Source organism: Micrasema longulum, unplaced genomic scaffold, assembly GCF_059751315.1.
Source record: "Micrasema longulum isolate JH-2025_06_02 unplaced genomic scaffold, ASM5975131v1 h1tg000215l, whole genome shotgun sequence".
In the NCBI taxonomy this organism is placed as follows: domain Eukaryota; kingdom Metazoa; phylum Arthropoda; class Insecta; order Trichoptera; family Brachycentridae; genus Micrasema; species Micrasema longulum.
This window is the reverse complement of record NW_028277420.1, coordinates 1,592,121-1,618,322: the sequence shown is the minus strand read 5'-3', so window position 1 is coordinate 1,618,322 and position 26,202 is coordinate 1,592,121. Positions and strand designations below refer to the sequence as shown.

General features: G+C 39.3%; 2 protein-coding genes across 2 annotated transcripts in view; one reads left to right on the top strand and one right to left on the bottom strand.

Moving 5' to 3' along the window:
• Positions 1-889: 889 nt before the first annotated feature.
• Sema5c (Semaphorin 5c) overlaps positions 890-26,202 on the bottom strand; it is a 73,325-nt gene continuing 48,012 nt past the window's right edge. Inside the window, exons 7-14 of the mRNA XM_088243564.1 lie at positions 24,482-24,689; positions 19,575-19,940; positions 18,840-19,073; positions 16,633-16,703; positions 7,110-7,326; positions 5,500-5,652; positions 3,736-3,971; positions 890-2,479 (exon numbers count right to left, since the gene is read on the bottom strand). Of these exons, the coding sequence (XP_088099690.1) occupies positions 2,273-2,479; positions 3,736-3,971; positions 5,500-5,652; positions 7,110-7,326; positions 16,633-16,703; positions 18,840-19,073; positions 19,575-19,940; positions 24,482-24,689 (1,692 nt within the window). The 3' untranslated portion in view covers positions 890-2,272. The remainder of the gene's footprint in view (positions 2,480-3,735; positions 3,972-5,499; positions 5,653-7,109; positions 7,327-16,632; positions 16,704-18,839; positions 19,074-19,574; positions 19,941-24,481; positions 24,690-26,202) is intronic.
• On the top strand, positions 12,544-18,206 carry LOC148283649 (uncharacterized). The gene is made up of 2 exons (XM_088243565.1): positions 12,544-17,887; positions 18,077-18,206. The coding sequence occupies exon 1, from the start codon at positions 14,659-14,661 to the stop codon at positions 14,977-14,979; it is 321 nt and encodes a 106-aa protein (XP_088099691.1). The 5' UTR covers positions 12,544-14,658; the 3' UTR covers positions 14,980-17,887; positions 18,077-18,206.

Below are 26,202 nucleotides of genomic sequence, written 5' to 3'. Positions count from 1 at the left end.
AACGTTTGATTCATTTTTTCATACCTTTAAGAAATATACTAAGGATTAAAGAACTAAAACAATTGTATCATGGATTGGTAAATTCAATACTAACGTATGGTCTGATTGGCTGGGGAAGCTGCACTAAAACGACTATGGCTTCAGCAGCTATAGCTCAAAAATCAGTGTTAAGAGTTATATTAAAAAAACCATACCGATACCCGAGTGATTCGCTCTTCAAAGAATTTCAAGTGCTGGATATTCGTCAACAGTATATACTGAGGTCAGTAGCGGTCACACATCTCAACAGGGAAAAATACGCAAGGGTTTGTCATGTTCATAATACTAGACACTCCAATAAGGATCTGATTCTACAGAGAGGAGTCAATACTTTTTTAGCTCAAAGGCAGCAATATTATATAGGCCCGAGGGTATATAACCTTATCCCAGTTTCGTGGAAATGTGGTGGGATTGCCAGGCTGAGGAAGGTGTTGACTGCATTCTTAATCCATATTGGTCGGAGGGAGTCAGAGAATTTGTTGTCCGATGTAGAAGGACGTAAGCTGGTTGCTTGTTTTAATAGTAATGACTTGGGACTTAGGATATAGAGATTTTGGTATTATTTATGTTTTCTCTGGATATTCATTGTTTACCTTTAAGACTGAATAAGCACACATTATGATAAAACTGTAAATACTTTTAAATATCATTGTAAAATACATAATTTACTGCCTTAGAACGGGGAAGCTATCCCTAGTTAGGCAGTTTAGATGAACCAACAGCAAAAATAAAAAATATGTATGCTTACTGTTACTACTGAAATAATTTGTTTTATAAATAATTACTTGTATATTGCTGTAATAAATATGTAAAAAAATAATAAAAAAAAAAAAAAAAAAAAAAAAACTTACGATCAGATCCACCTGTTTATCAAAACAGACTGCGGTCGCATGTCGATGACTACTTGTAGAACCCAAAAGAAACCGATAGGACCGCAGACAGACCATCAAGTATGTTGTGGAGCTATCTGGAGTGACTCGGAGTTCGGTGCGGCGATTTCAAAGGGAAGATTTAGGAAAGAAAAGGGTGGCTGCCGAATTTGCTTTCACACAGCCCTCTCTGTGGGCCAATTTTTGACCAAAAAAGGATGACCCAATTTAGGCATTTACCGCTGTGCTCTATTCACCTAGAAGGCTTATTTTTATTGCCTCTAATGAAAAGAGAGAAAGAGAAAAAGGATAGAATTTCGATGACTTCGTTGAGATGAAGAAACAAACAAAGGGGGTGCTATCGACCATCGCGGATGACGAATTAAAGAAATGTTTCCAGCAATGGAATGGAAGATTGGACCAAAGTACCTTAAAGGTTATTAAAGGCTTTTTGTAGAATAATTAATTAAATAATTTTTTTAAATATTAGTCTGGTTTCTTTTGGGTACCCCCTCGTATGTAGTGCTTTTTTTTATTATCGTGTATTAATCGAGGAATGCGTACAGTACTGGCTCGTATCAGGGGGGGTATTCTGAAGCTTCTCTACTCCCTGGAGAGGTTAATTTGATGATTTAACCACACTGATGATTTAACATCAAATGATGTAAAAAAACGGAACAAAAACTAATAAGGTTTGGCCGATTCAGCCTAATGAAGTGTTTTGTTTTGTTTGGGTAATGCTTAAGGTTCCAATAATGGTCTAAATGTAAAACGTGTTTCATGTTGATTTCATGAGTTTATATTTTTTTGACATTAAATCATCAGTGCAGCCATATATGAAGCAAAAATTAGTCGCGTGAAAAAAACAAATATCCCAAAATTAACCACTCTCTAGGGGATAGAGAAGATTCATAATTGCACCCCAGGGGTTAAAATATTAATTCTACGTACATAAAACTTAGTGTAGGTACGATGTAGTGAATTTATTTATTATGTTTATACATCGCCATTCAAAAAGATTGAACCAAAAAAATTACTCTTGTTTCTTTCTCTGATTCTTAATCACATTTTAAATATGATGGAAAATTTCATTTTAATAATCATCGTCATAATTCCATTTCCGTCGGCTGCCAGCTCCTGCGCGTCCACCCGAGTCAGGTTCGCGTCTAGCAGTTCTGACATGAACTGCGAACGAACGGTCAGCAGCGGACGTCGAGAACCCGATGCCTCGTAAAGTAGATGAGCGCGGTTAGGGCTTTAAAATTTCAATAAGTAGTTAAAGTAGTTAAAATAAATTTGCTGTCACAAATACATTTCCGAAAATAGTACATATAGCATACGGCCGCAGCAGGCGATCCCCTGTCTCAGTTAAACTTCTCTTGCTCCAAGTTGATGTTATTCCTCAGAGGGGCGTGACTGTTCCTCTTCATGGTGGCGGCCTCATAGTCCCCGGCGATGGCCTTGGGGTACAGCTTGGGAGTGCCGCGGTCGCTATTGAGGTTGTTGGCCTTGGCCGGGCAATAGCCTCCGTGGCTTGTGCCCGAGAATGACGGCTGCCTCTTCTTGGGGACCTGGACCGGATAACCATAAGAAAGGATATTAGATAAGGGGATTCTTAATGGACGTCTCGATAGTCCGGCTCCGGTATCAGAGTTAGCCCTCGATGTGCCAGGCTACTGACAGTTCGTACTAACTATTAGAGGTGTGTAGTTCGCGAACGACCCTGTCATACTGACAAGGTCAGAAACATTGAACTAGAGACATGTTTCTTTTATCTGGGTCAGTTAGTTCGCGAACTAAATGGCTCTCTGTGTCATTTGGATCCTTCATATCTTCGTGTCTTATGGATCTCTAGCTCATTTCGTTCATACATTGAACGAGATTGTCTCCTTATCTCTGTGCTTGTATCTAAATATACACTCTGTATCTATAGTAGGTACCTAGACTGGCTTCCTTTCCGTTCTCCTATATCTCCCGCGCGTCGCACTTGAAATTTAACTGACACTAATTATGAAATGTCGCGATAAAAATGCAAATTATTATTTACGTTGAGATGAAAACATTAGGTATTCGTATTATTTATTATATAAAAACATTCATATTCACTAACCTAATAATGGCTTTTAGGCTGTGCCCGTGTTAAACCAAAATAATTATCATTAAAAAAATATGAAGTAACTTAAAATAAATAGTGATGAAAATATATCAATTTCAGAATAACAGTCCAATCAGATGATATAACATTAAAAAATAATTACAAATGAAACAATGTAAAAAATAAAAACCTAATTGTGGAATAACTTATAAGGTCAGTTATCCATTTTGTTCTAGAGGCCGATTAATGTTTCTAAAAAAAATATTTGTGTTTATTTTTTTCATTTGCCTTAGTTTATTTTATAATATATATATATACATATATATTATAACTGCACACGTTATAAATATCAAAACCTAATTTTTTAAATGTAAACCTTCTAAGGGATTTTAAAAATTAATTGTAAAAGTAAATAAAAAATAAATAAACCTAGCATGAAATATAACGTTTTTTTTGTAAATAAAATAATTTTTCTGTTTTCTACAGGTTTGTGATATTATAATATCTAAAGGGCAATATTATTTAATCTATAAAGAAAATCATGCTGACAAACCAGCCAAAGGGTTTAGAATTATTTGTTTTATTCACCGCTCGTAGCCGCGCAGCTCTAAGACATATAATTATTTTTGAAGTGATTTTATTTTATGCTTTCATATATTGTATATTTTGGAATGCTGTTTTTCCTTACAAACCTAATATAAAAAGAAATATAAAATAAAACAGCAGGAGTACCTCTTTCAGCGGTACGCTGACGTAACTGTTCTGCTGAGTGATATAGTGCGGGCTGGAGGGGAGGCGGCGGGCGCGGCGGCGGCGGCGCGCGTGCAGCGCCAGCAGCGCCAGCCCCGCGCCGCCCAGCAGGCCGCCCAGCAGCGCTCCCGCCAGAGGGGCCCAGCCCCCGCCACCCCCGCCACCCCCAGCCAGCAGCACCTCCGCCTCGGGCCGTCGGGCCGCCATGGCGTGAAGTTCTACAGAAATACAACACTGTTATGATGTTCATTTTAAGCGAGCAGCTTAAAGCTGATATGCCTTAATCTGTTTTAACAAAAGTTAGTTTTTGACGCACTGTAATTTTTCCGAAACAAATCTAGTTCATTTTTTAACCCATTGAGACTACACATTGAGTTCAGCTCCTGTGGCAGCTTATTCCAACCATCAACATCCCTAATGCTTAGAAAATCTTTCCGTGGATTTAGAGTGAATCTCGTTTTCTCCAGCCTGAGACTGTGGCCTTGAAGACGAGCATCTTATTTAAGCTTCAACATGGGATCCAAATTTGGCCAACTCGGCGACAACTTTGTAGATCGTCGAGATTAGATGTTGTGGATCTTCCTGGCATGAATCCGTGTTGCTCATTGATAATTATATTGTTTTCCAGTAAGAACATTCCAAGTTTTTGAACAATGATCTTTCCATGCATTTACACAGTGTACTTGTCAAGCTTATCGGTCTGTAGTTACTCGGGTCCAGTCCAGTCTTTACCTTTCTCGTAAATTGGTGTGACTACAGCTTTCTTCCAGTCGCTCGGTAGTTTTCCAGTGTCAAATGAGCATCGCATGAGAAAAGACACTAGTTGCATCAGTAACAAACCTACATTCGAATAGGCCGCAAGAGTGGCGAGACGATCAACAGTATCAGATCATAGAAAACATTTGATCGGTACATTGGTATAAAACGACTCGTCTCCATGGAAAGCTTTCGTGTTGGATCGAGGATTTCCATGCATTTGGAATTAAGTTCGGGAAGAATCTCTCTGGCCCCCCTACAGTTCTAAGCGGAGTGCCTCGGTGGTCGGTCACTGCGCCGGATCAATTTCATTTGGAGTCCGCTTGGCCGATTCGTGGGAACTATTCACCGGCCCCTGAAACCTGCGACCACCGGCAAATTCGAGATTTTTCAGTGGACCAGAGAATGGCTCTTAAAGCTGAACCCTGAGAAATGCGCGTCGGCCTACTATAGAGAATCTAAGTATGGAGAAAACTAACGACATCAATAGTTGAAAGGGGGAAAGTTTACTATAGACAGAAATTTTTATATTGGATCGGTTTCCAAGCTAAACGACGGTGAGAGTTTTACCTTACTTATTTAAACAGGATGATTTTTACCAACAATATTTTGGGTATGTCAACTTTCCCCCTAAATAAATCAATAATAAATTACAGTACAGGAATCCACTGATAATTAACTGGTTGTGTATATCGAGCAATGACCGTCGAAACATTGTAACCATCAAAAACAGTATTTTACGAGAGAATATTTTGTCTTCTTTATTATTAAGGAATATACTTATATAATATGTATGTATGTTTCAAATATTTCTTTTATTGACTAATAAAATTATTTAAATCATAAAATGTTCTTCGGTAAAAATTGTTTTTGTCGGTTACGATGTTTCGGCGATCATAGCTATCGAGCATATCGATGAAAACAATACTTTTAGAAAAAAAGTGGTTACATAATAAAAAAAAAAATACATGAAAAACCAATATAAAATACCATTATCCGTATCGTCATCGTCGTAGGTGCAGAAGCGCGTCTGCATATCCGGGCCGACACAGGGGGTGGAGCTCATGCAGCGGCGCTCGCGGCGTTGCTCGCTGCCCCCGTCGCACGCTGACCAAGCTGACCACGCTCCCCAGCCGGCCAACTCTGCGGAGGGAGACGAGAAAGTCAGGCCGGCCCCGGAACGGGGATTCTCGGTATGCCGAGATCCCACTATACCGAGATCCAACAGGATTAGGGAAGTTTGTTCGGAGAATGCGGTTTAGCATGTCGTCATCATCAGGAGTAATAATACGAACACTGAAGATAATGATGACGATGAGCCTCTTCCTGTTCTGACTGAAGAGACTGCCCAAACTGCTAGCTAAATATGTTTTTTTTTCAAAAATTCTTTTCCATAAAAAATAAATAAATAAAGATATTTTATTTGGCTGATTTATTTTATTATATTTTAAAACCCAGTTTTTATAGTTCTCAAGGGAGCAAGAAAAAAGGGTGTAAAACTGGGAAAACGCTGTTGTGTGTGGTGAAATGTAAATTGGGGAGGAATATTTGTATGAGAATATATAAAAAGAATTGCAACCCTGAGTGGTATTCTGAAAGCAAAAGCGCGCGTAGGAAACGCATTTTCAATGCGTATTTACCTACTAAATACACGCTCACAGAGCGATCTCTTCGTGCGCCATCCCGTTAAGAATACCAGTTCTGAACACTTCTCTGTAAAAAGCAGGGAAAATGTAAAATAGAGAACATAAAAGCGAGGTTACATATTACGGGATATTGTATTAGGGCAATTTCGTCCTACACACCCAAAATGTTTGATTGAAAATTTCTAGCTGTGTATTTCTGCGTTCAGAGGATTAATTGGTTGTTGTGAATAATTCAGGTTTATTGAATGATTTATTAAGTGGGCATGTCTTTGCATATAAATACGTATTATCATATTCAAATTTGTCATGTTGCGCAGTTGCCTTATATTATTATGTCTTAGTAATTTATCATAATGAGAATAATATTAAGATGCGGTAGAGCCGCTAAAATTAAGAAGATGATTTAACTTCTAGATATTGTGACAATCGACCAGAGAGTCAAATTCAACAGCGCTAATCAAATTAACAAAATTACTAAAGGAATAGTGCCTAGATATTCCCAAAATAATCTAAAAATATAAAACTGGTAAAGTAAAAGAAGGCAATGTCCCAGAACTGCCTCGTGCACAAGGGAATAGAGGTGTTTAAAGAAAGGCCGGAAATCGGGACGAAACTTCACGATGCATCGATAGAGGTATCGCTAACAAGGGGCTGTCCTCGAGGAGGTGTTCTATCACTACTCAAAAGGTCCATTGTTGTCGACGATCTATTGCGTGAGCTCGATGATGCGCAGTTTGTGACTCAGGGATATGCCGGTGACTCGGTAGTCTCGTTTGTGGGTAAATGCCCGAGTACAGTATCGAGTCTCATGCCGATGGACTCAAAGAAGATCGAATGCCGGTGTGACGAGGCTAAACTTTCCATCGAAGCCGGCGACTTGTGTGATCGTTGAACTCGGTTGATTATGATCTCGGGACTTAGAATGTCAGTAATAGTTGATCAAAAGCTACTCACCGTGGCACGGCGGGCCGCGGCAGTGGCGCGTCTGCTGACGCGCGCCAGCGCAGCCCCCGGGCAGCAGGCAAGGCCGGCGCCGCCAGGAGCTCCCGGCGCCGCACGAGGCTGAGCACTCGCTCCAGTCGCCCCAGCAGCCCCAGCCGGGGGCGCAGAGCGGCCGCTCGCCGCCTCCGGCACCGCCCCACGGACGCTCCTCCTCCTTACTTAAGCTTATCTACAAAATTATAAGCAACCATATAGTAAAATGAGGATATTCAATGTTTTTTTTTTTTAAATATATATTTGTTATTAGACCATCAAACTAAGCAAAACTAAGCGGGAAATTTTATTTTTTTTTGCGTATCTTATTATCATCACTGTGATCTTTTAGAGTTTTGAATTTTGAAAAGCCGAAGCTTTGAAGTTACACCGCCTGTGAAGTCACGAGTTCTAACATTCAAGTCGTGAACACATATTATATTATTTTTACCTGCTTATTGTCAAAATACAAATAAGGCATAAAGGTATATATTATTTGTACCCACTAAATGACAAAATACGTGGCTACCCCGGAAATCTGCTGCCGGCTGCCGCAACAACATAATGCTAGATTTGATTGGCTATTGCAAACGCACGATCACACGAACCTGTGACGTTGCGAAGTAGTTTTTTGTTATTAATTTTTTATCTTACGTTTTTAAGAAATTTCACCGTACAATGAAATGCTCTTAATTTTACCAAGTGTAAGAAAACATTTTTATATCCAATTTCCTGCAGCACTAAACTTCTCCGTTTGATAAAAGTGATTTAAAGTAAATTTATTAAAGCATTTTAATGTTTCACCAAAATTGCTTAAGTTTCAAGAACCCGGGACAGCAAAATTTGCTTAAAGAAGGCAAAACTGTAATACATCTGGGTACATATTTCCACGGGCCAAACCGCTGCTCGTTCGCATTATTCTGCTAAAGCAATAAATTGTTTACAAAATTAATATTATTAAGAAAGAAAAAAAATATCCAGCGTATCTAAGAAAAGCTGAATGTCCAAAAGTATACATTTTCATGTTTCCTATAATATGTTCACTTCGACAATAGACCTTCCATTTGATTGCAGCTACGTTAACATAAACATTTCTGTCAATAATCAAGATGTGCAAATTTATCATTGTTTTAATTTTTAGGAGATCATACTAAGTAAACCTCGAGCAAAATGCAAATTGTCATTAGAAAGTTATGTATAAATCACACTTTTGTTGGAATTTTACTGTTCTAAAATATAAATTTTCACTTTCGCCCCAATCAGATAGTATTTGTTAATAAATAATAATACAATTCGCACCCTTAAATGAGTAGTGTTACAACTGTCAAAATGCAATTTTTAATTTTTGGTATCATTTTGTTTAGTTTTTTTTGCTCTTTCGAATGAAAAAATTTAAACAAGTCTATTTTAAGAAATGGCATTTCAAAAAATAGTTACATCGCGCCACTGTCGGGAACGGCCATGTTTTCTAGCAGAAGACAGTTACGGGGACCCATATCAGTTGCCGTCCGCATTTCGATGGGGCAAGACGCTTCGCTTTGGTAAGTTTAACAGTCACGTGGCTCCTTGATGCTGTTTTACTTTTGTGATATAGCACCATGTACCAGTTTAGTGAAATTATCTACACGATAACCACTATGAAACTAAATGTTAAAAGGTTACAAGGCACCGTAACACTATCTGTGCTTGAGATGTCACGAGCCACATGGGCCGTTAATATCGTTTTCACTAAAAAAAGGTATGCAATGAGCTGTAGCAAGAGCCCATGAAACTATTTAGACACAAAAAATATCTTGATTGCGCAATATCACAAAATATTATTATGTAGTGCCGTTCGTCATCCAGAACATATTTTATATATGTGGGAGAGACGACATTTCGATTCTTGTCTTGTAGTGGTCTAAATTAGCTTCCATTCTCCTTATATTGTCAACACTGGGATGACATCATCTATATGCTCTGTGATTGGTCGTTTGTTTTGTCACCGGCAGTTGGCATCATGCACAATTTTTTGTCAATTGACATAGAAATTCTTTCTATGTGGTCACGAATTATCTCGCGCTAAGTTTTTTGTGATACATTAAGTGCTAGAGATAACTCAATTGTTTATTTAAAAGCTTCCGTTGTTTAAAGAAAACTATATGATATAATTGACTAGGAGTGTTGCGTTTATTCACTGTTTTTTCGTGTAATTTCGTATTAGTGACGCGCATTGTTTGTGGACGCCATCTTGTTTACCGGTTTTTATTTTTTAAAAAACAACGTGCGTCGTTGCGCTTCAAATATTATTTACATATCTTTATCATCACATAACCCTCGCGCGCCGTAATGTCATCTGTGGAACCGCCGACTCCGGCGAAAACTACCAAAAAACACCGAAGTGAGAACACGGACTCAAGTACGAGCAAGCGTCGTTATGAGACCACGGATTCTGATTCGAGTTCGGATGGCTCGCGACGCGTAAAAAGTAGGAGACACAGGAAAAAGTCTCAAAATAAAATGCTCAAAAAGCTGACGCGCCAGTTAAGCGATCTCCAGAAGTTCGTTTTTAAGCGAGATGCCGGCGGCGTATCTGGCGCAGTTGACAGTGAATTTGAGGGTTTCGAAGACGAAGAGTCTCCCTTAGGCCCGGTGGAGACTCCAAATGTGTCAGGGCCTAGTGTCAGTGCCTGCAGCACATCCACGGCTCCGGTATTTCATGTACCGGACCCCGCAGTGGCACTTAAGGAACCACTAATGGGAGCACCGACCGATGCCATGTTAAAGACAGTGGAACGTCTACAGAATTTCGACACCCCCGGTTGGTGTAATGTCCGTTACGCCAAGGTGCTGAAGGAGTATGCTGCTGACCCGGGATTCAAAGAGTTGGAGGTAAACTGTGAGGTTATCACGCCTGCTTGTGTCCAACTCACAGGTATGGAGAGGGCTTTTGCTGCCATCTCCCACGTAGCGCTCCAACAACGGCAGTCCCTCCAGGAATCTATTCAAAATGTCTTGACCTGGAGCTGTCAGCCAGATACTGAACTTTCGCCAGAGGCCCTGGCAGAAAGATTTCAGGATGTTTTTGGGGGAAGCATTGCAAAGAACGATGACATACTCCAGATAGCTTGCGGGAAGCGGGCAGAAATAATTGAATTTAGACGGGACCGTATTCTAAGGACCTGTAGAACTCCAGGGGATAAGGCAACACTGGAAAAGATTCCTCCCACGGTGACTCATCTGTTCAATGAGGACAAACTTGTCACCCAGTTGCAGAGACTGGGTGGGGCAAGCAAAGTCTTTAGGGCTCAGTTTCCGCAGACCCCCAGGGTTAGGGAAACAGTGTCAAGGCCAAAGAGCGGAGCACAAACAGTCAAACAGACTCAATGTGCTCCTGCAGGAAATCTGGGTCCCACCCAATTTCCGTTTCAGTGCCGGCGGGCAGACCCCGGTCACCATTCTGGCCTTTCCTCCTCTGCCAGCAGAGGACGGAAATTTCGGAGGCAGACGGGGCGTGGGCAGACCTCGCACCGTCGCCCCCAAAACAATTGACAACCAGCCCGGGCGATTTCAGGGAGGGCAATTGCAAGGTTCTTTAGAACAATGGCGTACCGCAAATGCCCCCGACTTCGCCCTAAAAATTCTCAATGGCTATCGGATACCATTTTGGATAAAACCACCGCTATCCCGGCCCACTCGGATAAGACTGCACAATTTTGCCACAAAATACACGGCGGAAATGGACATACAGATAAAGGAGTTGCTAGAAATGGGAGTATTAGAACTAGCACCCATGAATCGGGGTTTCCTGTCCCAGATGTTTCTAGTGCAGAAGAGCGTCGGGACTCATCGTCCCATCATCAATCTGAAAGCGCTAAACAATTTTGTGCGAGTGAAAAAGTTTTCCCTGATCTCCCACTTCAAAGTGCCCGAATTCTTGCAACCCGGAGACTACTTGACAAAAGTAGATCTGTCGAATGCGTATTTTCATATACCAGTTGCAAAGACCCATCGTCGTTTTCTACGTGTCGTGTACAGAGGTCAATGTCTGCAGATGACATGCTTGCCCCAGGGTTTGAGCAGTTCCCCTCAAATTTTTGCAGCAATAACCAATTGGATCGCAGAGGTCCTTCGAAGAAAGGGCATTCGAGTTATTGTTTATCTGGACGACTTTCTCCTGGCACATCAGAGCCGAGAAACTCTCCGGCTGCAGACTCTAGAAGCATTGAAATTCTTACAATCCCTTGGTTGGACCATCAACAGAGAGAAATGTGTTCACCTACCGACACAAGGGATAGAATATCTGGGAGTTTCATGGAACACTGGTCTCAATCGGAAGATGCTAACCAAAAACAAGTGCCAGGCAATACGGAAGTCATTGCAGAATATTATAACAAGGAAAAAATGGTCCCTGAGAGAGGTACAGAGCATCCTAGGACAGCTGAACTTTGCAGCGTTTGTGGTTTCCAGGGGTCGCCTGCACTGCAGGCAGATGCAGCTTCAGTCACATGCCATGTCAAGGCTGCCACCCCGAAAGAAGGTACCTGTAAACCTTACTGTACTGGACGACCTAAACTGGTGGATGACCAATGTGAGTACCCATTCCCTTATTCATTTCCCGAAAGCATGCCACTTCATTGCGACAGACGCAGCAGACAGCGGATGGGGAGCGCAGGTAGACGACACTCCACTATCAGGTTGCTGGACACCGCAACAAACCAAATGGCACAGCAACCTCAAAGAAATGTTTGCTATTCTCCAGGCATTGAAGTATCAGAGAGCCAGTTTGAGCAATTCTACTTGTCTCATTCAATCGGACAACAGGACGGTACTGGCATATCTACGCAACGAAGGAGGTACGAAATCAGCGAACCTTCTTCAGTTGACATATCAGATTCTGGCACTAGTGGATGCTCTCAATATAAGGATGGAAGTGTATTATCTCCCGGGGCGATACAACGGACTCGCCGATCATCTTTCACGAGGGACCTTGTTACCCGAATGGCACCTTCTACCTTCAGCGACCGACCGAATATTCCGCTTGTGGGGCAGACCCATGGTGGACCTATTTGCGTCCGAGACAGCTCACGTGGTAAACAGTTATGTTTCCATAAACCCCACCGACACAACAGCCCTATTCCACAATGCTTTCAGCAGAATTTGGCGCTTCCGGCTGGCATGGGTGTTTCCACCACCGTGCTTGATACCGAGAGTCCTGGAACATCTAAACAAGTGTGTCGGTATTTACCTATTGGTAATACCAAGGTGGCCCAAAGTGTTCTGGTTGCCAGATCTCCAGTCGAGAGCCCTAGCCCCAGCTTTGCGAATAACAAACCTAGCCGAAAACCTAGTGGATATGTCAACAGGTCTTCACCCTCCTCAGATCCAAAAACTAGAGATGGAAGTATGGATGATTGGGGCTGGGGAGGAGCGATAAATGGGTGGTCAGAACGTGAAAAGGCCCTTCTCAATGCTGGGTGGCGATCGTCCACAGTAACTGCCTACAAATCAGCATGGAAACGGTGGGGCCAATGGTGTGTTAAACATAATGTTAATAGGATTGACCCGTCAGGTTCGCAGCTAGCAAGATTTTTAGCACACTTGAAACTTAAAGAAGGCTTGGCTCCTAGTACCATTGCTCTTCATAAGTCGGCCATTTCAACTTTAACTAACCCAGAGTGTGAATCGAGGCTTAGTAATCACACGGTAGTTAAACAAGTAATGAAGGGTATAGTCAATACTACTATAGGGAAAAAAAGTATTACCTATCTGGGACCCGAGACAGGTTAGTAACTGGTTAAAAGAAAACCTTCCAGAAACAGTTACTCTGTTTGAGGCCTCTCGAAGATGCGCTGTCATACTTTTACTCGCATCTGGGAGAAGAGTGCACGACCTTACTCTGTTACGATGCACACCAGACAGCTTTGTGGACAATGGGGACCATGTTATTCTTTGGCCAGCTTTTGGATCTAAAACTGACTGTGCAACTCGCCAGCAGTCCGGGTGGAAACTTAATGCGTCCTCAGAACAAGGTACGGATCCGGTATATTGGCTTCGAGAAGTATGCGCTTTATCTAGAGTAAGAAGACAAGAATTAAATTCCATACCAGACTTATTTATCTCAACCACGGGCTTACCAAAACCTGCCACAAGAACAATAATTGGAGGATGGGTGAAAACAGTCCTAAGAAGTGCTGGCATTGATGAATCAGCAGGGAGTACAAGGTCAGCAGTAGCATCGCTCAGCTGGTTAGAAAATTGCCCAATTGAAAAAATCCTGGAAAGAGGAAATTGGAAGAGCGAGAACACATTCGCAAAACACTACAGAAGGGAAGTAATGGAAGGTGGCAGCTCCTCTACATTGCCATCCCTCACAAATCTGTTTGAACCTATACTCGACTAATTAACAACCTCTCACAATTGACATCAGTTTTGTCACCAAGGCGATAACAAACACTTCTCACATATATAAAATATGTTCTGGATGACGAACGGCACTACATAATACTAAAGTTTTACCTACCATTAAAACTCTTATTATGTTGCCTTCGTCATCCAGAACATATTTAATTACTGCTTGGTGAGATTAGAATTGACAAAAAATTGTGCATGATGCCAACTGCCGGTGACAAAACAAACGACCAATCACAGAGCATATAGATGATGTCATCCCAGTGTTGACAATATAAGGAGAATGGAAGCTAATTTAGACCACTACAAGACAAGAATCGAAATGTCGTCTCTCCCACATATATAAAATATGTTCTGGATGACGAAGGCAACATAATAAGAGTTTTAATGGTAGGTAAAACTTTAGTATTATTAAGTCCAGTTTAGGTTATGTTTAGGTAGACATAGACAATAAAAGCGGATTTAATTTTATCATTATAAAATAGTTTTTCTTTTGCGTCTATCTTTTTACAGTACTCATGGAGAGCAATAACTGAACTAGTTTAATTTTGCTTCTTGCAAAAAAAGGCAGGTTCTGCAACGATCGTCTTCATCCTTAACCGAAGCATGGTTTGTGGTCAACCCAGAACGGGATAACGTTATAGACCCTATCAGTAAGTGGCAAATTTTTTACTTAAAGGTTAGTAAACTCTGTCTTTTAAGGTAACCGGAACGTAAGTGAAGTATTAATTTTAACCAGCTGGATAACTTAACTGACTATTTTCGACTTGAACATTAGTAATTAAGAGTGAAACAGTGGCCAGGCGTGGTAGCCAAAACATTCTGTTCCAAAAGCTGCTGTATTTTGAGTGCATTGTCGTTGTGATGTTTTACTCTACTCGAGCTGTGGTCAACCAAATCCGTATAAAGATGTCGGGATATTAAGCTACGTAAGTTAAGTAGAGAGCAAACCTAATATGATTTTGTTTTTGTTTTAGATGATTTGGAAGAGTTTGCCTCTGTCAGTGACGAGAGTTGTAATAATAATGTAGTATTCAAGAAGTCCGGAAGGATCGATGTGACTGAAAGAATTAATGAGACTGATGGAATTCACGAGACTGAAGAACCTAAACAGTTTGCAGAACTTATTCCTGTCCGTATGACTGAAAAGGCTGAGACTGAAGAGGTCCATGAGAATGAAGTACCTAAACCATTCACAGACCTGTTTTCTGGTTGTATGGACGAGATCAATACTACCAGCGCTGAAGAAAACACTAACACTGAGCCCGTCGGGATCGCTGAGACTAAACAGGTCTACAAGACTGCTCGTAATAATGTGACTGAAGAGAAAATAGAGACTGGGAGCCATTACAGCCAAAACAGGGAACTGGAAGATCCTTTCCACAATTCAGATGACCGCCGTTTAGACCCGGACTTACCTGAAGGTAATGTCTGTAAAAAAAGAGATATTAGATGTTAAACCCCAGAAGCGACAAAAAAATAAAACATTAGATGACATCAAAAAATTGAAAAGAAACAGTGGCGAAGCATATAAAACTCGCAAAGGGAAGCTTAAGCCTGCCACGCGAGCTGTGCGGCCAGGGTGTACAAAATGTCCTCTGAAGTGTTCTGAAAATATATCAGCTGAAAAAAGGCAAGAGCTGAACTGTACGTTTTGGAACTTGGTGGACCTGCAACGCCAGAGAGAATACATAAAGGACAGTACAAAACCAATCCTAGCAGAAAGGCAGCGAGTAACCAAAGACTGAAAAATTGAAAGAAGACCCAACTTAGCTTTTTCCTTTGGTGATATCAGAGTTTGTAAATTTTTTTACATGGCCACGCTTGGTATCAACAGTCGGTGGATTACAACGGTGAAAAATAAAACTAATGACTTAGATATACTTGCATTGGACAGCCGTGAGAAACACAATAACAGAAAGAAAGTGCCGGAATCTTTAAAGAAAGGAATTCGAGATCACATAGATTCAATTCCACAGATCTCGAGCCACTATCTTTGTCAGCAAACAAAAGGAGAGTACATCGGATGGAACAAGAAGCATTTCCCAACTTCACCGTAACTACCTGGCAATCCAAAAAGAATGTAATGAAAATGCAGCTCCCGAACACCGTTACAGGGAAATTTTCAATAATTAATATAATTTGGGCTTTTTTGTACTCAAAAAAGATCAATGTTCCCTTTGTTGCCAATACGAGAACTCTCCGAAAACTGACGATTTAACTGCGAGGTATGAAAAGCTAGAATTGAAAAAAATACAGACAAAGAAAATTCAGCTGTTGACACTGCACTAGCGGTGTACGATTTGCAGACTGTTCTTCCTGTTCCTAAGTGCGAGGTTTCAGATTTTTACTACATATCGAAAGTTGCAACATACAATTTCACCATGTTCAACATGAAGAAGTATGGCAATACTTTTCCCATCTTGAGGGGACCGTGAAACATACGTAATTTTCTACAGCGACAACTGCTGTGGCTGGTCAAAAATAGGTTTTTCTGCTGGCAGAAAAACCCATTTTTGACTTTTCTTACAAAATGGATAACATGAACTACAAAAAGGCAAAAAAAATAAAAACTACAGTCTTTTTTAAAAATTGATCAGTGGAATACTGGCATTACTTACCTACTTATTAGGGATTTATAGTAGTTACCTTAACTAGTTATTTGCTAAAAATTGTGATATAATCCATTTGTTTTTGTATTAACTTGGAACTGTTTCTATTTAATAAATCTGCCTTACTCCCGTTGTAAGGGTTTTCATTAATAAGCATCACCAACATCACAACCAAAACGTTACAAGTACCAATATTCTTAATAAATCCTTAAATAATTTTATCTTTTTGATTGGAAAAATACAGGCGAATTTTTTATTTTTTTTCAACATTTTACGTGTAATTTATTCTTCTGTGGCGCAAGTAAGTTCAAAGATATAAAGAGTTAAATATTGAAAAACTTTGATGCGCTCTCCTGAAAAGTGCTCCTGAAGGGTGCAAATTCTTATATGTAACTTCTTTATAAATATTAGAGTAAAAAACGGAAATGTAACAGTAGCAATAAACAAAATAGACATTATTAATTAGTAAAACAGATAATATATTCAGAACACGAAAATACCTTTAAATTTTCCGACTGCACTTTGCATGAAAACTTGTATCTCTTCTCAATCACAGATTGTTCACTCGAGTCTGAAAAGTCAATATTTACTTATTCACAAATGATTTATTGAGACAGGAGTCCCGACTCCTTATTGCGACACAAATTGGGACGAATGATATACTAAAATAATACTACACAAAACAAGAACATCATTGGCAGAACACATAGCTCATCAATATAAAAAGAACAAAGACAAACGACCGCCTCTCGAGGAGCTTCCGACTCGAATCCTACAATCTCGGTGCGATAAAGAGAGTATTTCATTATTCGTATTTTGGAAAACCTAGTACGAACATTTCGCCGAGACCTCTCCTCATTGTTCAACCGGAAGTGTTTTCTTTTAGGTGAAATTGTCCACATCCAGCACCTTCATGCACCGGAACATCTGTTCAGACGGATATGTTGGAGGGCATCGGAATATGATTCTTGTCGATCATTTCTGTTGAATTATGAAAGGCTTTATGATGGCCGCCGCACGAACCCCCGGCGGACTATTTCATGGGTTGCGGTGGATTGCAACGGAGCCGACTTCTGAGAATGCCAATATCCAGAATGTCTCTCAGAGAGATTTTTTTTTTGCCAATTCATCCTATAAAGGATGATTTCTTTCTCGGAGAGCTGAATAGACGATATAGCTTATTTAACCTATCTAGGTTTCTACCAGTGACTGGACCCGAGCCTCCCGTGACAGATTCCTATCAATGTATTTTATGGAATCTATGCATTTCAAAAGTTGACGTGTATTAAATGAGTAAATTCTCGCATTAAGCGCACTGCTCAGTAGTGTACTGTTATTTATACAGAAAAACAGGAGGCATAATCAATATAAGTGTTAATGTTTTACATAATCAATAGTTGATAGTGTTTATACCGCAGTTTTCTTTCTGAAAAAAATGAGTTCCAGTCACCACAGCCTCGAATAACAAAACTGTGCTGTCGGTAAATGAAATTGTTTTCCCGCCATTATTGAATTCACAAAGAAAGTATTCATAGACCGAAAATAGGATCGGTCATTATTATAATACCATTATACAACATGTCATTATTATAATACCGTTTTCTCCGGTCAAGCAGATATTTTTCATCTGTCCTATGCTAAATATTGAAGATTACTTACAGGCGTTGATAGTACGCCGTTTAGTTACGCAAGTATATCAGTAAATATATAAATTGTTTTTTAAGACCCGATTAAAGTTTTTTTAATTAATAAGAAGTTCCATTTATTTATTTATTGTGGATAACTTATATAGCGCCATTTTCGTAATAAAATACCTCAAGGGCGCTTTACATGGTGATTCTATTGTTAAGTTAATTTAATTGAAGCTTTTAAATTTGCAATTTAATTAAAATAATTTATTTTGTTGTCACGTGCTACGGATTTATTCAAATGATTTAGAGTTAGATTCCATATTTATTTTTTTAATTTAAATTATAAAGGAATCATGCCAAAATAATAGGTATTATATATGAGTTTTTTTTAATAATTATAAAAAAAAACAAAACTTTAATTGGCTCTTTTGTAAAGCTGCTGCTTTGTATAGGAACTTTGGCCATTCCACCGTTGATATGTGCTTTAGTATGCGGTGTGCCACAATGGAATAAACAATGTATGGAATTACAGTAGAACTTAAATTATCCAAATCAATTGGGACCTGACCACATTTGAATAATAAAAAAATTAGGATAGCTGGATTTTATCCATAAAAAAGGTCTATTTCAATTAATTACTGTTGTTGAAAAAGGCAAAAAAAACTAAACGGAGACTGTGCCTGGACTCAAAATTTTTTAGCCAGCCGAGCTTCTGAGTTTAGATCTTAGCTTTTTCACAAAGCATCGTACCCAAAATTGGGTTTCCCATAGAATGTTGCTGCGAAAACCACCACAGAATCATTATTTGGCGAATCGCAGTTCGTTTCCGACATATTTTTTTTTTCTCTAATTCTGAAAACGAGTTGGATAGTCAAAATATGGATAGTTGGAGTTCTACTGTTATAGCCAATTTCAAGTATAAAAATTGGTTTATGAAAGGAAAGAATTCCTCAACCCCGAAGGGTTAATATAAAACATTATTTATCGAAAATCAAATATAATGATAAACTACGCATGATCATCTGTATGGACCACTCGCCTCTGACGTATACAGAACGTATTCAAAGTATAGTTACTAGAATATGCGGGGATCCAAGGCGTCCACGCGGAAGCTCGCTTGGCGTCGCAGGGTTGCGTGTTGCAGGGCTCGGTCTGGGTGGCGCAGCCGGCGCACGGCGCGCCCCCGGGGGGCGGCGGCGGCCGATCGCAGGCGCGGCTCCGCCAGCGCACGCCGCCGCCGCATGGCGCGGAGCACGCCGCCCACGCGCCCCACTCGCCCCAGCTCGCCTCCAGCGCCGCCTCCACCGGGACTGCAATGTGCCACATTTAGTTCCATTTTTTTTTCATTATAAAAATATAAAAATTACAGTTTACGTGTATTAGATAATAATGGTACACATATTAATATTTTAAAAAATAAGTTCAGAGAGTATAAAACAATAATGATACACATCAAGAACGGAAAAAAAATTGCACGAAAAAGAAAGTTTTATTTCGACTTTAGTGATTAGCTTTAAATAATGCATGTAAGAATGTGAAAAAGAAATGAAAAATTGTTGCATTAAAAATGTCCATATCACGAGTAAGTTGGTTGTAAACGCGGAATCGGAGAGTGTCGCGCACAGTCAGTATCTACGTGTGCAGTTGCAACTAGTAACTGTGACTTCTAGCAAATGTAAATGACTTCAGTGGAAAAGACGGGAAAATGTAAAATGGAGGAACGTAAAAACGAGGTTTTACTGTAATTAAACATTCTCCCTGTTGCGATCAACTCAAGCCAGCGAGGGGGTCTTCCGGAGACGGGAACTCACCCGGACACGGAGGATTCTGCGTGCAGTAGACCTCTTGGCGATCGGGCCCGACGCACAAGCGTCCGCCGTGCGCGGGCGCGGGGGCGCCGCACGAACGCCGGCGCCACTTGACAGCCACGCCGCACGACGCGCTGCAGGCGGACCAGCCGCTCCAGGCAGTCCAGGCGCCGTGCAGAGTGCAGTTGGCCACGCGCACGCGCGCGCCGGCGCACGCGCGTCCGTCGCCGCGCACCACAGGGCTGTCGCAGGCGCGGCTCTGGCACAGGCACCGGTCCCCGCTCTCGTCCTCCTCCGCTGCGCCGACGCCGCCGCCGCCGCTCTGCAGGCACTCCTCCCACGGAGACCAAGACGACCAGCCGCCGTCGACTGTAACAGAGACACGGTGCGTTTGGAAATCTGAAAAACCAACGTTATCAAAAAAAAGGTAAGGAATCTAAAAATGTGTTAATCTGTAATTCCAACCCGCTATCTCCCTAGCCTCCGGGGTACGCATTCTGATGGGAAGTTAAAATTTGTCTCCAATTTTATCTACAAAGTAAAATTAAGTTCTCTGTTTAAAAAATAGATTATGTTTACAATTATTTTTACTTAAATTTATCAATTACCGAGTACCGACGAAGATACTTAGAATTTTTATACAAATATACACATTTCCGTACATAAATATGGATATTAGTCTATACCGTCCGAGTATATACCGATGAGGATAGCCGTTCATAATCACGGCCCAGTAATCTGAACCATAGCACCGGGTGACGGGTGACGGGTGAGGGAATGAAAATACTAAAGATGCCTCCAAAAGCTGAATTGTTACTCGATAATGCTCCTGGCCATCCAAATCGTACCGATTTGATAAGTGACGAACAAATTATAGTTAAGCTTCTTCCTCCAATCCATACTCCACTCGAGCTGCCCATGGATCAAAATGTTATTCAGATGGTGAAAATTTCATATTGCAATAATGCATTTTCATATTGAAAATGATATGTATGACTCCACTGAATGTTGGGATAAAGTGACTCTTAATCTAATTAACTTATTGAAACCGGAATTAAATCTGGCAGTTGTAAAAAATATTTTATGCTGAATAACATATTATACGAAAATTTTTTGGAGTTTTTTTTTTCACAGTTTAGAAATTATTGCTATGTTCGTTTTAACATACATAGGTCTTAAAGGTGTTTATTTATTAATATGGGAAATAAATACCAGTTGCAAACATTTACTAAAATCCATTTTATGAAATAAAAAATAACAATTATTACATTAATATGATATGACCGAATGGTCACAGGCCACTTCGCATTTGACTTTTATTATATACTAGCGGACCCGACAGACGTTGTCCTGCCTGAACGGTGGCTTGCCTGCTATTAGCTGGTTGAACAAATGTTTTTTCCTAAATAAGGACACAAATTCTTTATTTTGGACTTTTTTGAGCTATTTATATATTCGTAATAAGGGTTAGTTTTTCATTTTATCTCCTCATGTGATTGGCTAAGAGGCCTCGTCGTGCTCAAATCAAAATCATGCAAAAATCACCACTCTAGCGCCATAATCCATGGAGAAAATACGGGAATACGTGTTAATGAAGAAAAGTCAGACCGTGTTTTACCTGAGCATTCTAAAATTATGACACTCAACTCATGCTCAATGCAAATTTAGTCATTCTTTATCCGCCAGCTGGGTTCTGACGTGACCTTGACATTTAATTCAAAACCGAAAGAAAAGAGAGAAATCTTGTCTTGAGGTAGTAATTTTTTTTTTGTCATAGCTTTAATTTTATTTAGTTGCATTTTATTTCATTTGTACCTGTATTAAGTATAAGAAAATGTGTTTACCATTGTTGGAATGGCCTGTATGAGTCCGCAATAAATAAATAAATAATACAGTAAAACTCCTGTTTTACGTTTTTTTAGGGAGCAACAAAAAAAAGTGTAAAACTGAGGAAAATGCTTAAGTGAGGAAATGAAAAATGTATGGACAAAATGAAATTACATAAAAATATATTTATTGTACTAGACTATACTAAATATACTGCAGAAAAATTGTAAAAGTGCCATAATTGTGGATTATTAATATTTACCTATGATTTCATTTAAAATATTTTGTATTTTTTCAATCAATACTATAATGTTTTTTTTTTATTGAATTAAAAAAAAAAACATGTTTAAATAATTTTATTAATCATGTTTTTTTTTTTAACCTTAAAAACACGAAAAAAATTATATTCGAATTTGCATAAAATACATTCTTCTTCTTCACGTGTCATGTCAGGTCCCCCCGACGTTGACGATCACTTGGCAGAAAGCTTCCCTATCCTAAACAGTTTCTCCACAGTTCTATGTCGAGCCGGGAGATTCTTCGCACCCCTGGTCCATTTAAGGACCGCCCGGGACTCGGGGCCATTGTTTGGTTTCTCTTCATAGTGATTTCCTGGGAATTATTGACCGAAGTGGTTTCCCGTTGCCTTCTTCGGTGGAATTTTCTGTCAGGGTTACCTACCCTTAGCTGGAGGGGTCCCGTTTTATGGCGCCGGACACTCGCCATTCATCCTCTCCCTATCTGCTATGGCACTGATGTTAATGCCAGTGGCCACATTGGCCAGGGCTCGCGGGGCCAAAGAGACCACTCATGGACGCTAGGAAGTAGGACAATTGGTAGTGTTGCTGATGGAATGCAACTGCGGAATTACACGGCATTTTATATGTGCATATTTTCTAGCAAAATATGCACCACCGCGGCGCTACCAAAATTTGAGCCCCAATACATACAATGGTATTTTCCCCGAAATATTGGGAAATTTTATTTATGATACCGTATGGTATCACTTTTTTTAGTATGGTAACACAGAATTTCAACTGTTATTTACATCGCGGCAAAATTTTTTATCAGATAAAATAGTATTTCAAATTTTTAAACTTTCTGCATCGTAATTTATTTATGTAAAGATTTTATTCTTCCTAAACACGCGTCAACTGCATGTCACAATTTAGTTAAATGTAAAATTTACTTAAACAAAATAGTCAATTACACTGCACTTTGAATTTAGTTAGAAACAATAATTTTCACATTATTTTATTTGCCTTGATTTTATTCTCTATTCACACAGCGGCGCGCGGCTCTACGTCTTTTAACAGATTGAATGAGTTTCGAAAAAATTTCAACATAAAACCGGGGTTATGAAAAACACAAAAAAGGTTAATTTGGGATATATTTGAATGAGAATACTACTCTACCATCCTTTAGCAATTGAAGGAGTTGATCAAAGAAAAAAGGCGAGGGAAATTGGCCAGAGGGATCCTGCTCATCCACAACAATGCTCCGGTGCACAAGGCTCAAGTTGGAAAGGCTGCAGTTCGTGAATGTGGTTTCGCAGAAATCAAACACCTAATCACCTGATTTTTTCTCTAATCATTGGGAAATTTTATTTATATGGCACCACAGAATCACTGTCTGTCAACTGTCATTTACATCGCAGCAAAACTGTTTCACACTTTTATGATAACTGTCTAAACAATCTTTTTTCCGAATTATATTTATAACTACAAATAATATTTCTATTACCAAATTCTTAAACTTTCCGCATCATAATTTATGTCAAAATTAGACACTTAAACAAAATGGTGCACCTACTTTGAATTTAGTTTGAGACAACAATTTACACCTTTTTTATTTACCTTGATTTTATTCACCAGCGGCTCGGCGCCTTTTGACAGATCGAATGAGTTTAGAAACATGTTTGATCAGTGAAACCGAGGTTATGAAAAACTAAAGAAACGTTAATTGGGGGAATATTTTAATGACCTAAATATTTCGGTGTAAAAAGCGGGAAAATGAAAAATTGAGGAATTTAAAAAGGAGGTTTTACTGTAATAATAATTATAGACCCGACATGATTACTTGATTTCACAAATTGCAAAGTAAGTGTTAGTTTGACCATACATACGGTCTCAGAGACTTCGAGAGAAATCGCGGTAGATGTATGAGAACGAAGATTATTTACCATTGGCTAACATAAAGGCGAAATTTTAACTTTTGACACTTATTCGGAGCGGGGAAAGTAATGTGGAACCTCACCAGATATATCAAATACATAATGAACACATTGCTTACTTCTGCAGGGGAGAAACGAGGAGGGGGAAGGGGGGAGTCTGATATACAGTCAACCGCGCGGCGGCGCCCCCCTCGCTTCTCCCCTGCAGAAGTACGCAACCATTTGTTTTTATTTTATACTTTTGAAAAAAAATGTTCGTTCTAAATATTTTTTTAAATATGCTAATTTTTCTTCTTGCCCATACTGATCATCGTGGTTTCAATGTGACAGGGTTTAAAGAACATCCTGTATATAAAACTGTTAAATTAAAAAAATCTTATAGATGACCACTACACAAAAAGTTGTTTTATTATTTTAAAAAAACCTTTTCTTTGCAAATTTATGTCTTACACAAATTTTTTAAATTTTTTTTACGAGAGAAGTGACTTTACATGAGTGTGCTTTTTTCATATTTATTTTGGCTTTGGCTTTGTATTTAGTAATATATAGAAAACTATAATTGGCCTATAATTTTGTTTTATTTGTAAACATTGTATTTTTGTTGTAATAGCTGTTGTTTTTTTTTAATAAATAAATCAATTTTAAGATTTCAGCACTCTGTAAATTTGTTAAACGGAACAGGCTCTATTTTATCATTCGGATTCTTGAATATTATAATCCGGAAATTATAAAATTCCACGATGTATAACTTTAATATTAGTTTTTTCTTTTATTTCTTCGCAAAAATGAAAAATTTTGTGCGTTCGAAAGCCGGCTTCGGCTGGCAACACTTTTCGTATATCGGGCCTTTTTCTAGAAAAAGACCCGCCCCTTCGACCTCTAGAGGTCGGAGGGGCGACGCTGCGCATACCTGCGGAGCGCGGCTCGGGACATCCGGGCGGGTCCTGCAGCCAGTGCGGACGGGGGGCGGGGGGCGCGGTGGTGCACAGCTCGCGCCGCTCGTCCCAGCCGCAGTGCGGGTCACGGGCGCCCAGGCACGCCGCGCGCCCGCTCCAGCGCCCGCAGTGTGACGCGGCAATTCGGAGTACCTCCACGTCCGTCGCCAGGTATATCGAATCCTACGCATGAACAAATAAATATTGACGATGGTGATAATGACAATGTTCGGTGATGTTCCGACAGAGAAGCTAGAATCAAGTCGGATGTAGAATGCTGTGACGACACCCCGTGTCAGGAAACAGCGAGAACTTATTCAAGTCCCCCTTACACTATATAATATATTATGTGACAATATATTGTATTACCAACTAGGCCAATTAGGAAGCCTCTATTGGGATTATTATGATATTATGATTCTATAATTGTCTATTTATATAATTGTCTAGTTAATTATGAATAATATGAGAGCTGTTTGAATAACTGATTATTATGCATTCCAATATGGAGGCATCGTATTAAATACGAGTATAGTACGCTGACATTGGAAAATAATACAAAATATCAATAGAAAACTTGGTACATCCTTCCCGACAATGAACTATGCGTGCGACACTCTTGTAAACAAAAATATAAAAAATAAAGAGAAAAAAAAATGACATAACAGATCACGAGATAACTTCGTAAGATAACTAATAAAAAAAACAACTTTTGAGCAAAATTTGACATTATTCATCAACATTCGAGGGTGATACTTCCACTACATATTGTCAGTTGTCTAACATGTTGATGCCTTTTTGTAGAACAATTTATATTCGACCTTAAAATAGGCTTCAGTTTCCGCAATCACTTCTTCATTGAAGCCAAATCTCTTTCCCTGAGCATCTATTTTATGTCTGAGAACAGCCGCTAGTTAGTTGCCGGGGGCCAAATCTGGAGAACACGGCAGGTGAAGCAATTCGAAGTTCGACTCGCGCAATTTTGCGGACTTTTTTCGTGTTTTCTGGAACAACTGCCGCAACTAGAGCGTTCAGCATCATCGGTGTCTTTATAGCTATAAGCTTGGACGGTATTTTTCCCATTAAAAAGCAACGCTTTATCAACGCACAAAATTAAATTTTTTCCATTGTTTCAAAAATTACAAAAGCAGCGTCAGCGTCTCTTTTTTTTTATTGCTCTTTAATAATAATGAATACCTTTATGTGTTTTCTAATTTTTTTTATTTTCCTTTTTTAATTACTATAAAAAATATACCATAAAATCTTTTACAGGATATTTTATTATCTCTTTCTTATGTTACACAAAAATATTATAACTGTCTTATTTAAATATATTATAGGAGCAAAAATTCATTAACAATTTCTTGTGTACCCACGAACAGGCCATGCCTTTGTGGGATTTATTGTTTACTATTTTTATTATTAATATGTATTTCATTGCTTTGTAATTATGCTTTATTTTTTGAATACTCTGTTTTACCTCTTATGTCTATTGTAAAAAAATTAAAATATAAATTTAAATTTAAAAATTTTAAAAAAACAACTGCAATTTGTGAACTAAACGACAGATTATTATGAAATTTTGACGTGTTATTCGAAGGTCGGTACATCTTTGAAATTACACGGATTTGTCAATAGTGGCGCCAAGTATATGTCATTCTACGAACTTATAGAGTGATGTAATAAGCTAATGAAA